The sequence below is a fragment of the Maniola hyperantus genome, chromosome 1 (genome assembly GCF_902806685.2).
Source record: "Maniola hyperantus chromosome 1, iAphHyp1.2, whole genome shotgun sequence".
NCBI classification, from domain to species: domain Eukaryota; kingdom Metazoa; phylum Arthropoda; class Insecta; order Lepidoptera; family Nymphalidae; genus Maniola; species Maniola hyperantus.
Genome location: NC_048536.1, coordinates 18,681,834 through 18,697,420, shown reverse-complemented (window position 1 = coordinate 18,697,420; position 15,587 = coordinate 18,681,834). Strand labels below are relative to the sequence as shown.

The window sequence follows — 15,587 nt, the reverse complement described above, 5'->3', positions numbered from 1 at the left end:
AACCGAGTAATTAATAAGATCCGCTAAATAATTATTGTACGTCTATTGTGAATAGCGTTTTTTTTTCATTTTACTTAAGAATCTCAGGTCGTTACTTTTTGCCGAGGTCAGGTAAACCTCGGAGAGACAAGCAATTAGCGTTTGAAATGGAGTAGTTTTTTCAGAATACAGACGAGGGTGATGGAAGATTTGCTGGGATAAGGGATGGAATCTTGATTGATCCGGCAAAAGGGGGAGCGGGGGGGGGGGGGGGGCAGTGGGACAAATAATTAATTGGTCGAGTCGGAGTGCAACGTCACGGTTATCATTAGAGCAGCGGCAGATAGTGGGTACGAGAGGTACGTAATTAGTTACGAGTGTTGGATTGGAGGGGAGGTATTTGTCTTGGAGCTTCATAAATCTTGTTCTTCACGTCTTGTTCTACATTGAAATGATTAATTGTAATGTAGTCTGGATCGGATTATAATTGCTTTGTTTGCTAATTCAACGAGTTCAACTCAAAGTGCTTGTTCCAAGAACAAAATTAATTAATTAAGCTGTTTTAATTTTTTTTACAAGCCTTTCAATTTGTCTTTCTTTTGTTTCTTTTGATGTAACGAAATAACAAATGGGTACCATCATAGTTATTAAGCTAATTGAATTGATCCATAGATATTAATATTATCTTAAACGCGAAAGAGTGTCTGTCTGTCTGGTAGCTTTCCACGGCCCGTCAGTTTGACCGATTTTGATGTTCTACAGACTACAGAGTTACCTTACATCCCAGTGATGGACATAGTCTACTTTATATCTTGGAAAATCAAAGTTCCCACGGGATTGTTAAAGGCCCATCCGTTTAACTGATGTTTATGAAAGACACAGAGATAGCTCGCATCCCGGACACTGACATAGGTTACTTTTTTCCCAGAAAAATGAAGAGCTCCCACGGGATTCTTAAAAAACGGAAAGTTACACGAAGGTATCATCCAGTGTACAATAAACCACGGTTCAGCTCGCTGCCATCTTAGGCTGCCTTATCATTCATCTGGTAAGATCTTACTCAAGGGCTAACTTTACTTCTCTTGAAGTTACTATATAGGTCGTTAGAGCAAGTAGAGTGAGATATATTTAGCGTAATTGACGGGGACAACGCAAGGTATTGGACACGTTGAGATGGCAATCAGGGTGTGAGGCGGGGGGACGCCCCACACACCCGCACGTCGCCCGCACCGGGCTAGCGTGGAGGCTGTGCGGGTGTGCGGGGCGCTCCCTTCCCGATTGCCATCTCGACCTGTCGCGCACTATAAATGGGTAATAGGTACCTAAAGCTTGAATGACCATTGAAGGGCAAGGGGGATTTCATGGCTTCGAGAACATTATGAACAACCCGCGACTTCGTCCCGGTGGATTTAGGTTTTATCCCGTGGGTTCTTAATTTTCCTGGATAAAATAAGTAGCTCATGTCACTCACCAGGTTTTTAATCATATGAAAACTGACGTCGATTCGTTGCTTTGTTGCGACGGGATTGAAGGACAAACCAACAAACAAACACACTTTTGCATGAGTAAGCTAATATGGGTAATGATTCGTTACTAAATACATATCGCTAAAGGAGCACTGCGCGCCGCGCGGTGAGCCGCACGGTGAGCCGCACGGTGAGCCGCACGGTGAGCCGCACGGTGAGCCGCCTGCCGCAACACAGTTCGGAAAATGTATTTACACAAAACCGCAAGCAAGTTTCAGCCGAGCCGTCATTTGTCAGTCTCTCGTCCGTCGCGTCACATCGCTCGTCAGTCGCACGATCATCGCGCGATTAAGTGAATTCCTCGCGTGTAGCACGCGACGCGCGGCGACTGTACACCTACAGTTCAGATAGTCGTTCTGTGCGACGTGTGGGATGTGAAGGATCCTGCAGTCCTCTTCCACTCCTTATCTTCCACCGAGGAAGGAGGAGAAAGGAAGCAGGTGGAGGGAAACGAGAGCGAGGGTCAAGACAGATACGTAATAACAGCTGTGGGTAACAGGAGACGCCACTATCGACGACGGGAATCTTCCGTATCTGTAACGTCTGTCCAAGAATGGGGAGAGTGATCTGATGGGGACAAGGAAGCAGAGCGAAAGAACTTATGGGGAGTCAAGAAAGAGCCACCGAGCAAGTACCGAACGGGCGCCCTCCCGCGTTTCGGCCCATATAACCGCGAGGTTGGTGGGGCCATGGAAGGTAGTGGGCTATCCATGGGTATACCTACGTCCTACATGAATATCGGGAATATGATCTCTTGGCGCTGCTGGCTTAGCTTGAGATATCACTCTCTCATTTTATCAATTGCTTACACTAAGTTAAAATTGAAGAGCATCTCACGTAACAACATTGGCATATGACGTATAGATAGTAGAGGTTGATTGTAGCGCAGATTGTAGACACTGTATAGGTTTTGATGGCAATTTTTTCCATGTGACTGACGGATAAAACTTGTAACGAAAACTGATGTTTGTATGATACTCGTATATCTGGATGAATCTCTGCTCCCTCATTCATCACTTTTGATTTATGGAATAGACAGCACCAGAACTTATCGTCTAAGTTTTGCGAACTGTAGAGTCGCTAGACCGTGGCGCCAGGGTACCGGGGGGGCAGGTGGGGCAGGTGGGGCTGGAGGCGCTAACGACACGCGATAATTAAACGCTAATGAGCATCTCCGCGCCAACTAGCTGCGATCGATGCGAACTTCCGCCAACTTGTGTTTAGCACAGGATTTTATTCGCAAATTGCTTTTATATTGGCTCTCGGGTCTCGCCCCCCCCCCCCCCCCCCCCCCCCCCGCTCTAAACACGGCTCGTGATCGTGATACTACTTTTGTTTAAACTCTACTGTCTTCCTTTGACCTACAGTTTTGTCGAGTATGAACATGGACCTAGTTTTTTGTCTTTCACAATAATTATTAACTGAGCGTTAACAACATTATTTCTAGTAGCAATAAAAACTAATCAACCAAGTGTCTATAGTTAGTTAGGTATATGCCATCCAAAGACTGCTTTGACATAAATGACTATTTCATAGAGGCAATTAAACAAGACTCTACATCTTGTCCTACGAAAAAAGATGTTCCATTAAGGCAAGTTAGTCCAGATCCAACTTTTTGGTTGTTAAAAACAAGTTACACTTTGTTAGAGTTACCGATCTCATAAAAATATCAAGTCGGAACAAAGTGTCCTTCGCAAAGAATGTCCGTGTCCGCTCAAGCACCAATTTACGTACCGTATAATGTTGGCCATTTAGAATTTAACAACCGATGGAGTATGAGGAGAGGTCATCTTATATTCATAGCGGCGAGCGCGAGGGCGGGCGCGGGGCGGGCGCGAGGGCGGGCGCGGGGGCGGGCGGCGCACGTAAGTCTTTCAGTGAAAGCCTCGAGAGAATAGTTGCAAGGCGTCGCTGGATGACGATCTTCCGGTATGACAAGTCTGTCACTGATTGTTACACCGAGAGCTCTACGGTTGAGACGCCCAAAAATTTTATGATTCACAACTAATTAGTCTCCTATTATACCACTTGGAATGGAAGGTAAGTAAGTAGGTACTATAAAGTATTGTCCTCAAATATCAATGTAGCAAACGATCAAAAAGCCAATTTTCTCACTTACAATCATAAGTGGGAAAATTCACGATAACCAACATGTGGAATAGGTATGAGCGCCATTAATATTGTGTAGCAAACGATTGTAAGTGCGAAAATTGAAAACTCGCGTGAAAACTCACTTGTGAAATGACTGTGAAGTAAGTTGATTATTTCACCAAATGAAAATGATTTAAAAATTAGCAAACGTGTCCACCGAAGGCTACGCAAAACTGTCGTGCCGGGCGGCGCGCGTCGGCCCGCGGTCTGCGGCGGCGCGCGTCGTGACATGCGGCAATTACAACAATCCCCCGCTGAATCATACAAAGGGCTAATTTTTAGAGTTCCGTTTCTCCAGAGAAAAACGAATCCTTACCTATAAGATCACTTCATTGTCTGCCAGTCTGTCTGTCGTGTCTGTCAACCGACAGACCCGTCAAGGGAATCAAAACGTATAGGGTAGGTAATTCCCGTTGACCTAGAATCATGAAACCTCTCAGCTAGCATTGTCTTTAATAGCAAAAGGACCTATAAAGGGAAAATCTGAAAAAAAAATAAAAAAATGGTGTTATTTCTTGTACGAGGTACGGAACTCGCACTTGATTGGTTTTTTTAATAAAATGATAGACATGAAGGGGCAGTCGTGTCGGTCGCGCGGTACAAGCGCTCATCGCATTTCAATAACAATAGAGAGGTGCGCGGGGCGGGGTGGAAGCAATTAGAGGCCGATGGAAATAATTATAACGGCCTTCGGTGCGGCGCGGTGCGGTGCGGTGTGCGCGGTGCGGTGCGGCGCGGTGCGGTGCGGCGCGGTGAGAGTGAACCAATGCCTGTACGGTAGTTATTAGTGAGATTTATTTATTATGCAGCAGTCCATTAGTTTGAGGACGCTGGCGCTTTGTTGCGGCGTTGCGTTAGTTACCCAGTACTCAGTACCTACCTCACCTCACTTCACCTCACCTCACCTCACCTCACCTCACCTCACCTCACCTCACCTCGCCCCTACTAAATAGGTACCTACCTCAATTATCACGTACAAAATGGCCACATTATATGCGACCACCAACCGTGTTTACAGAAATGTTTTCTGTCATGCAATGCACATAGGCTTATGTTTGTAAGATCTACCTATGGTAATCACTACCCCTATTACAAATGTGAAAGTGTGTTTGTTTGTTGGTTTGTCCTTCAATCACGTCGCAACGGAGCAACGGATGGACGTGATTTTTAGCACGGGTATAATTAAAGACCTGAAGAGTGACATAGACAACTTTTTATCCCGGGAAATCAATGAGTTTCCACGGGATTTTCTAGAAACAAAATCCACGCGTACGAAGTTGCGGGCATCAGCTAGTGAGTAATAATAATTAGTAGCGATGGGCCTGATCGCTAATATAAAGCCCCTACCAAGTTAACCTTTTCAAGTTAGCCCGCCACCATCTTGGATACCGCACAAAGATCACAATCAAGAGATACGAGTAACTTATAATGGTATAAAAAATGTTTTTCTTTAGGTGACAATCTTATTTTTCATCAAAGTATTTGACAGGCAATCGCGCGAAGCGATTATTTTTTCGCACGTAGGTACAACATTGATTTAATTAAGAATATGCTCCGCTCCTAGGGACCCGTCTGATGTCGTCTGTTCAATGCTGGCGGTCTTCCAATGCTGCGCTTTCCGATACGAGGTGGCCATTCTAGCACCTTGCGACCCCAACGTCTATCAGATTTCGAACTATGTGCCCTGCCCGTTGCCACTTCAGCTTGGCAACCCGTTGAGCTATGTCGGTTACTCTAGTTCTCCTACGGATCTCCTCATTTCTGATTTGAGCACGTAGAGAAACTCCAAGCATAGCTCTCTCCATCGCCCATAATATTATTACCTTTTATAGTGGATTAATTTATATATTAAGCTGAGACGTAAGATAGCTAAGTGCCAGTGGTCGCGCTGCCGCGTCGTCGCGTCGTCGCGTCGTCGCGTCGTCGCGTCGTCGTCCGAAGCGGATAGGATATTATTGAAAAATATTTTGATATTGGCGCGGCGACGTTCATGAATATTGATGGCGATGAATATTCAGTGAATATTCAGTGGCACTCGCAATTGAAAACACGCCGCGTTCCCGTCGCCGGCCAGTCGCATCGGCCACGCTGCAATACGCAACGGCTTAGGAATTAGTGCGAACTCTCAGCTCTGTGCTCTCGACTATTGTACCTACTAGGTATGTACATTTTTAGGGTCCCGTACTCGAAGGGTGGCAATGGGATCCTATTACGTTCCGTATGTTTGTCAGCGGGCTTTATCTCGTGAACCGTAATAGGTAGAGAGTTGAAATCTTCATAGAATGCGTATTGCTATTGCCGCTATAACAACAAATAATAACAAAATCAATACTTTTGCATTTATAACATTAGTATGGATGATGAGTGCCCTCGCCATAGTTTCAATTCTTAGGATTCATGAGTTTATAAAAGCGCGGAAACAGAGAGCATGTCACAACTACCTGAAGTCGGCGACCGCAGCGCCGTCGCGCGAGGCGGGACAAGCAGTAACTGATGAGCCGCGCGGGGTGCGGCGCTAATGTGCGCAAGTTTATTCAAATTGCGGCCATTAATAAGCGCTGCTTTGCTTCCGCGCGATCTGCCTTCGCGACTAGACTAGCTTATGCTCACGACTTCATCCGCGTGGACTACAGAAATTTCAAACCCCTATTTGACCCGCTTAGGGGTTGAATTTTCAAAAATCCTTTCTTAACGAATGCCTACGTCATAATAGCTATCTGCATGCCTTTCAGCCCGATCCGTTTAATTGGAAGATAAACAGATGTTCCCCTGGCGCAGTACAAACTGCTTGGAGTCGCAAGCGATCGCGGCAGGAACCCGGGCGGGCGGGCGGGCGGGCGGGCGGGCGGCGGCGGCGGCGGTAAATTTAAGCCGAGTTACGGAGTTTTGGCAAAATGCACTCGCATGAGTCGTGGGTGAACTCATAAACTGCACTTATTAGGGGCCCGGCCGGGGCCTGAATAATTGAGGCCCTGTTAGAATATAAGCCGCCGGCATTAGGGGCACATTACGCATGCATGGGCCGGCCGCATTGTCGCCGCGGCACGGGCCCGCCGCGCCACGACATTATCACCTCTACTGCAATAGCTACAAAGGCGACAATGGCCTGCACAGCGGTCCATGCACCGCATTATGCTGGCCGGATATCAGTACATTTGCATACGGAATTCAGCATCACTTTTCGGTCGGCGAAGTGGTGATGTCTTCGGTTTGACTCGGCGACGTTTGGTGAAATAGTCTTGCTGTTATTTGAAATTGAATACACACCTACCTATTTATATTACACTAGCTGATCCCCGCGGCTTCGCCCGCGTAGATTTAGGTTTTTAAAGATCCCGTATAGCCTATGTCACTCAGGAATAATGTAGCTTTCTACTGGTGAAAGAATTTTTAAAATCGGTTCAGTAGTTCTAAAGATTACCCCCTACAAACAAACTTAACGACATTACCTCTTTATATAATACTAGCTGATCCCCGCGGCTTCGCCCGCGTAGATTTAGGTTTTTAAAGATCCCGTATAGCCTATGTCACTCAGGAATAATGTAGCTTTCTACTGGTGAAAGAATTTTTAAAATCGGTTCAGTAGTTCTAAAGATTACCCCCTACAAACAAACTTAACGACATTACCTCTTTATATAATATACAACGGGCCGTGCAGCAGAAATCGTAATATTTTAATTTCGCCATAACTTCAAAACCAAACGTCCAATTTTAATCATTCAAAGACCAAATATTATCTCCATAAACTGTTTTTAGTGATGAAATCATTTATTTTGATAAGGATTAATAGCATGAGTAAAATAAACGCGTTTAAATGTAGTCCAAAAAAAATTCAAGATTTTTAAATAAAAAATGGTTGCTGTGCCTCACTCGACATAGATGGGTATAGTGTGTCGCGGACTTTTTTGTAGATATTTATAAGATCTACAATTAATTAGAATAGAATAGAATAGAATAGAATAGAATAGAATAGAATAGAATAATGTTTATTCGAGGTATATAGGTGGTACATGGTGTAGGCAATATCGTCCTGTACAGCAGTGCAACACCTCGAACAGGTAGGCCACTCAGCTTGTGTTGAGACGTCGGGCCCCTCAGACACAAACCTCTAGAGCAAATATCTGAGGTACCAGTTGCCCCAACGCTGATTTTCAGTGACCGCCTTTTAAATATTACCTAAACGTCAGTGGCATAGAATACATAAAGTTGGCGAGTAAATGGATAAATAAAATGAAAAGTGTTTACAGTTTTTAAATTTATAGTGATATAGGACATAAAAGAAGAAATAAGAAATAATACATTGAAATAGATGTTGTAAATTGTAAGAATAGGAAAATTGTACGATAGTTTTTTTTTTGTAAGTATAATAAAGAAAAAATAAAATAAAATAAAATAGCTCGCAAGGTGTGGATGAGAAAGTAAAGTTTGGTAAGATAAATAAATTAAATAAATTTTGACTAAATCTGTAACTTTTGAATATTTAAAAGATGTTTTTTGAATTTTACTTTAAAAGCGCCAGAAGTCTGAAGGTTTCTATAAGGTGGAGGAAGGTTATTCCAACATTTCGTTGCATTATACTTAAAACTACCTCTGAAAGCCGCAGATGCATGACGCGGCATAAGGATTAAATATGCAGCTGCCCTGGTATGGTGAGTGGTATGAATATCACTTGCCCACTGCAGTTTATGGTATAGATACTGAGGAGCTTTGTATTTTATAACCCCAAATAATAAAACGGCAAAGTGTAACTGTCTCCGGTACTCCATTTTCATAACTCCAGCATTATTTAAGAATGGCGTGACGTGAGTACGGGGTGGTATTTGAAAACAGTAACGAGCGCAAGCATTTTGTACCTTTTGGATAATTAGAACATTTTATGGTTCTATCTTTTATAGTTTAGGCAGCGTACGCAAAATAAGTAACTTTTCTGGTTGATTTTTTACACCTTGTGTCCGAAAAACCCAAATATCTTACGGAACCCTATTTTTTTCCAAAATAAAATATAGCCTATGTTACTCGTGGATAATGTAGCTTTCGAATGGTGAAAGAATTTTTAAAATCGGTCCAGTAGTTTTTGAGCCTATTCAGTACAAACAAACAAACAAACAAACAAAGTTTTCCTCTTTATAATATTATATATATATTATATATATATATAATATTATAAAGAGGAAAACTTTGTTTGTTATTATATATATATATATGTCGGCGCGAAGGCGTTAATAGTTAATCGTAGTCAATCAAAAGTTAAATATTACCTTGTTAACCAAGTACTAAAATAGCCTCAGAGTTTGTAAAGTTGATTAATCATAGTGAACAATTGAAAGTGATGACGAATTGTTATTGTAAGCGAGTGATTACGCATGTTTTGGTATAAATACAGGCGGACGACGTCTCAGGTTTCATTATTGCTTGAGACGTCGTGCTGCTCGAACCTCTCGAGATTTGCAATAAAAGTAAAGTTCAAACGAGTATTGTAGTTACATTCATAATGGATGACTATACTGAACACAGTGACGTCAGCAATGCTGACGTCACGCTTTTTAAAAATGGCTCTGAAACTCTTCAGCCGTCATCAGAAGTGGGATCGACCGCTATTCCACCAGGTCGATCATTAGATTTGCCGCAGCAAAACAACCTTGACGTCGAACCTCGAAATGAAGTAAACTGTCAGTCTATTGGTTGGGGTTCCGCCTCAGTTCTTCGTGCAAATGATGCAGATGATGCAGACAATGTCGGAACGTATGTGTGCCCCACCTACTGAATCAAAGATCAGGCAACAGAATAAAAACGGTGAGCTACCATAATCTAAAAACTTATTATCCAAAACCCTGTGCATGACACTACTCCTTCCCCATCCTCTACGAGATCCACGAGTTCTATCCACGAGTTTATCCACGAGATTATCCACGAGACTATCCACGAGACTATCCACGAGAATATCCACGAGACTATCCACGAGACTATCCACGAGACTATCCACGAGACTATCCACGAGACTATCGACGAGACTATCCACGAGACTATCCACGAGACTATCCACGAGACTATCCACGAGACTATCCACGAGACTATCCACGAGACTATCCACGAGATTATCCACGAGTTTTATCCACGAGATTATCCACGAGTCTATCCACTTCTTTATCCACATCCACAAATATCCACAATAAGTGAAATCTTTCAATTATTACCCAAAAACCAGAAACATAAAAGACGTACTGGTTTACTAAAAACATAACTAAGCATCATCTGATGTTCACAGATACCAATCTCAAAAGAAAAATAATTGTTTCAGAATCGATATCAATCGTCAGGCTGGTGCAGAGCGCGCACCGCCTGTCAGTATGGCCGTGTCGGCGCGAAGGCGTTAATAGTTAATCGTAGTCAATCAAAAGTTAAATATTACCTTGTTAACCAAGTACTAAAATAGCCTCAGAGTTTGTAAAGTTGATTAATCATAGTGAACAATTGAAAGTGATGACGAATTGTTATTGTAAGCGAGTGATTACGCATGTTTTGGTATAAATACAGGCGGACGACGTCTCAGGTTTCATTATTGCTTGAGACGTCGTGCTGTTCGAACCTCTCGAGATTTGCAATAAAAGTAAAGTTCAAACGAGTATTGTAGTTACATTCATAATGGATGACTATACTGAACACAGTGACGTCAGCAATGCTGACGTCACGCTTTTTAAAAATGGCTCTGAAACTCTTCAGCCGTCATATATATATATTATTATATATATATATATATATAGTGTAGATCACTTGTGAGATGTAAGATATATTAGTCGATTGCGCTAATTGCAACCTTGATCCATGTCGATAGCTTGATCATCATCATCATCATCATCATCATCATCAACAACCGATAGGTCCGGTCTCTTGTAGGGACTTCCACACGGCAGGGTCTTGCGTCGTCGCCATCCAGCGGCTCCCTGCGACTCGTCTGATGTCGTTCGTCCACCTAGTGGGGGGTCTCCCAACACTGCGTCTTCCGGTACGAGCTCGACGCCATTGGGACCTGCATGGGGATGCATCGTCACTACCACCAGGTGAGACATCGTCACTACCGCCAGGTGAGACATCGTCACTACCGCCAGGTGAGACATCGTCACTACCGCCAGGTGAGACATCGTCACTACCGCCAGGTGAGACATCGTCACTACCGCCAGGTGAGACATCGTCACTACCGCCAGGTGAGACATCGTCACTACCGCCAGGTGAGACATCGTCACTACCACCAGGTGAGACATCGTCACTACCGCCAGGTGAGACATCGTCACTACCACCAGGTGAGACATCGTCACTACCGCCAGGTGAGACATCGTCACTACCGCCAGGTGAGACATCGTCACTACCGCCAGGTGAGACATCGTCACTACCGCCAGGTGAGACATCGTCACTACCGCCAGGTGAGACATCGTCACTACCGCCAGGTGAGACATCGTCACTACCGCCAGGTGAGACATCGTCACTACCGCCAGGTGAGACATCGTCACTACCGCCAGGTGAGACATCGTCACTACCACCAGGTGAGACATCGTCACTACCGCCAGGTGAGACATCGTCACTACCACCAGGTGAGACATCGTCACTACCACCAGGTGAGATTGCAGTCAAGGGCTTGCAATGCAAGACTTACGTACTAACTAACAAATCTGAATATAAAAAAAAACAAAAACTTTAGCACTCAAGAGCAGCTTCTCTATTGCACTCTGCATACAAACGTAGTTTGATTCTCATTCAAATCAATTTTGTACATATTGAAATTTTGTAAACACGTTCTCTCTCTCTCCGGTCGTTCCTTCATTGCTGAAGATCGTGGTCCTGGCAAACTGCCCTCGAATGGCTTATCTGTTTCCATCGGCTTCTGTCGGTGGCCATTTTTACAATGTGATGAAATCCACACCTGCTGGACGCCTTTAGCTGGTCGGACCACCTAGTTGGTGAGCGGCCTCTCGGTCTTTTGCCCTCAGTGTTGCCCGTCACTATGAGCTTTTCTAAGCTGTCGTCCCCCCGAAACACGTTCTAGAAACTAATATAATGTGGTCTGTGTGTCAAGGTTTCCGTACTTACATAGTTACACGAGCTGAAAGATACCTTGTAAGATGTGTACCTTTAGAAAGAGAGTGGTTTTGTAGTGAGTTGTCTTTGTCGTTGAGACCGACAAAACGTCACATAGGTATGAGTGACAAAATAACGCTCTATAAAGCCGAATTCTCATTCTAAAGGTACATTATTTTCTGCTGTCGAGTATCTTTAAAAGTAATTACGTAACCAAGCAAAAGGATAAGGTGCAACCAGACTTCGGTTATGTTATTATACCTATTTTAGCGTTTAAACTACCGTGAGTGATTTCCATTATAGATAATATCTGCCCCGGCTTTACTCACACGGTGTTATTATACCTATTGAGGAGCTGAGCTGTACATCGATGCCGCGTGGTGGCTTCAAAAGGCTTTGAGTTTCATTGCGCGGTAGTTTCACCGCAAGTTTCTTGTGAAACAATAGGAGTTTTGTAGAAAAAGTTGTTATCTTACGATTCCGCCGATCGTCGCGGGACAGTTTTTACAACGAACGTCGCAGACTCGCGGGGGTGAAGTGCGCCACGCGGGGGAGGGTGGAGGCGACAACTGTCATGCCTAGGGGTGACATAATGCCCGTTGCCCGTTGCCGTAGATTGCGTAGATTGTACCTCCCTCTTTATGAGAGAGTAGGTTTATTATAATCGGATTGTTCACCTCTGAGATCGTGGAACCTAATGTTGGTTCCCCTCCTCCTGCAGGTCGGCTCTAGAGATCGGCCTCTCCGTCACTCGCTCCATACAAACGTAGTTCAGTAGACGGGTATGAGCAAGGAAGGAGTGCACTCACAGTAGTTGTTGGGTATGAGGTCGGGCTCCGCGTCGTCGAGCTCGGCGCTCTTCTCGGGCTGCGGCGCGGGCGGCTTGCGCGGCTTGCGGCGTCTGCGCGCCGCGCGCCACGCCGCGATGGCCAGCGCCAGCGCCGCGCCCGCGCCCGCCAGCGCGGCGCCCGCTGCACCGGCCGCGCCGGCGCCGAGCGTCGTCTCTGATGCTGGGAACCAAATACAGGGTGTAATTACAACGCTACCAAAAACTTGGCGCTATTATTTTACTACCTAAGACCTAAACACAATCCAATACCAGTAACAAATTGTAGTTTTAATGATTTTGGTATTTTTCAAACCCGCAATACTTATAGCGTGCAAAACTCAAATGCAAAATGTTTTATTTGCAACACATTTGACAACAAACAACAAACTTTGAAAAAATACAGGTTTTTTAAACATCTTTTCTCGTTTCAGGAGTTATCGTGAGGGATCAGCTTCTAAACCTAAAGCACACATCTCTACGGACACCATAGCCAACTACGTAGAAGATATTGTAAAGCACAAGAGTGCCTTCCAAGACGTCATAGTCTCCTGGGACAATACAAGGATGGCAGAGTCATGGCAGAGCCGTTGTGGTCGGCATTTGCCACGCTCCATGAGATCATAGGCGTCGGAGTACCTACTGTATCTCTCCTTATACTCTGGTAGGCTCTAGTGTAAATTAGAGACTTTTAACACCCTTGTGTTTTTGTGTTTGTGTGACTTTTGTATTTGTGCCTGCGTTTGTACAATAGACGAGTGTGAGTCAGGTGGAGTGGAGCCTGATGAAATTTGCACGGGAGGGCGGAGGGCGGAGTGCGGACGCACCTGGCTGGCCCTCATTAATTATTGAGTTACAGACCCTCTGCCGGAGGGCGCGCGTCGATACTGAGTGACTCGCGCCGACGATGGTAGGGTTACCCGTTAACATGTCGTTGTAGGAAGTAGGGACTATGTACAAAACAATTTTCGGGTTCTATCCAAATCCCTAAAGACACATTTTTTCTCCCCTGCACCAAATAAAGGGTATGGTAATATTTTGAGGGTGTTTGAATGTAATGTATCAAAAAGTTATTTGTCGTCGCCTACAGACTAAACAGGTAGGTAGGTTGATTTTAATAAATAAGGTGTCGCTTTTGTAAAAGTACCTTACAAGTTTTTGAATGGGTGGATGACGTCACAAAAAACAACATGGCGGCTGCTAGCCACCTAGCTTTACACACACATTCGAAAACATTATGGAAAACTCTCAGGCATTCAGATTTCCCCTCAATGTCTCCCTTCAGCGTTAAAGCAAGCGAAATTTAATTGCTTAAAACGCACATAACTCGTAAAATACTTAGTAAGAGTAAGTAATAATGAATTTGAAGCAATGCCCCTACATTACCTCAAGCCACTTGAGTCACACAACACATACATCGGTATGTAATAGAAATACCGCGCGTGTCCCCGGCCCCTGCCCCCGGCCCCTGCCCCCGGCCCCCGCCCTCGGCCCCTACGACCCGTCCTCAAATCTGGAATTAATCTGTAACACGAGCCTTTGCCGAGGACCTTCAATTGCGAAAGTATTGTAAGTTACATTTTATTGTACCCTAGACTTTCCCGGCAAGACAAGGCAATGTTTCTTCTGGTTACAGAGGCAGATTGTTTTATTCAATTGAAAATTTGATCGATAGAAATGTTGGTGGAACAGCTTTTTGTCATTTATGTTTGTTACCAGCCACCAGCTACCAGCTGCCGGCTACCAGCTACCAGCTGCCAGCTGCCGGCTGCCGGCTGCCGGCTGCCGGTTGCCCCACGGGTGCTAATGACTTCCTTATCACTGATCGCAGCCCGCGCAGCTGTTTTCAGAGCTAACTCTCATTTCGCATGCACTTTGAGCGCTCTGTCGCTTCACAATCTATGTACACGTTACGAGTATCTTAACAAAATTTCTACTTGAACACAAAATTGCTTTAGTTTTTATTCAAGCAGGGATAAAAAAAAGAAAATTTGAAATATTCCTGATGATGTTTTTGTTCACCGTTAAAGCAAGTAATATTTAATTACTTAAACCGCACACAATTTGAAATCTGCAAGCCTTAAAGTTCTCCACAATGTTCTCAAAGGTACGTGAACTCTGCCAATCCACACTTGGCCAGCGTGGTGGTCAACGGCCAAATCTTTCTCATTCTGAGAGAAGACCCGTGCTCAATAGCAAGCCAGTGATTGGTTATTGGTTGACGATGGTTCGTATGTTACACATAATATTATTTACTATCGTATAATATAACTGTGCAAACTACGTTGTTTCTTATTGATATTCACTAAAAATAAAAAAGTTTTAAACCAATATACAGACAGACAGACAGAAAACTCAGAGTCACTCAGCGGGCGATGGAGAGAGCTATATGCTTGGAGTTTCTCTACGTGATCAAATCAGAAATGAGGAGGTCTATAGGAGAACTAGAGTAACCGACATAGCTCAACGGGTTCCGAAGCTGAAGTGGCAATGGGCAGGGCACTTAGTTGGTACAACCGATAGACGTTGGGGTCGCAAGGTGCTGGAATGGCGACCTCGCATCGGAAGACGCAGTGTTGGAAGACCCCCCACTAGGTGGACGGACGACATCAGACGAGTCGCAGGGAGCCGCTGGATGACGGCGGCGCAAGACCGTGGCGTATGGAAGTCCCTACAACAGACCTATGTCTAGCAGTAGACGTCTACCGGTTGATGATGATGATGATGATGACAGACAGACGAGGATCAATGAGGAAGGCAGTTGAAGTTATTTAGATATAGAGAAGAGCAGATACCTTTTTAGGGTTCCATACCCAAGCATGCCAACGGGATCTTATACTAAGTCTCCGCTATCCGTCCGTCTGTCCGTCTGTCAGCGTGTCCGACTTGATCGGTTTCTTACTAAAACACTCCAGATTACCATAATTTTATCTATATCAAAAACCTAATAGACCTAATAGATTATTTGCATTGACTTTGCCTATTATTTGATAACATCTCTGAAGCAATTCAGAAAATCCTTTCAGGCAATTTAA

The 15,587-nt window shown here is 44.4% G+C and overlaps 1 protein-coding gene across 2 annotated transcripts in view; it reads right to left on the bottom strand.

Annotated features, from left to right (window-relative positions):
• Nucleotides 1–15,587, bottom strand: part of side-II (sidestep II) — a 667,447-nt gene that overhangs the window by 11,295 nt on the left and 640,565 nt on the right. For both annotated transcript variants that reach the window (XM_069499951.1, XM_034972675.2), the window contains exon 15: nt 12,536–12,736. In XM_069499951.1, coding sequence (XP_069356052.1) covers nt 12,536–12,736 — 201 coding nt within the window. The remainder of the gene's footprint in view (nt 1–12,535; nt 12,737–15,587) is intronic.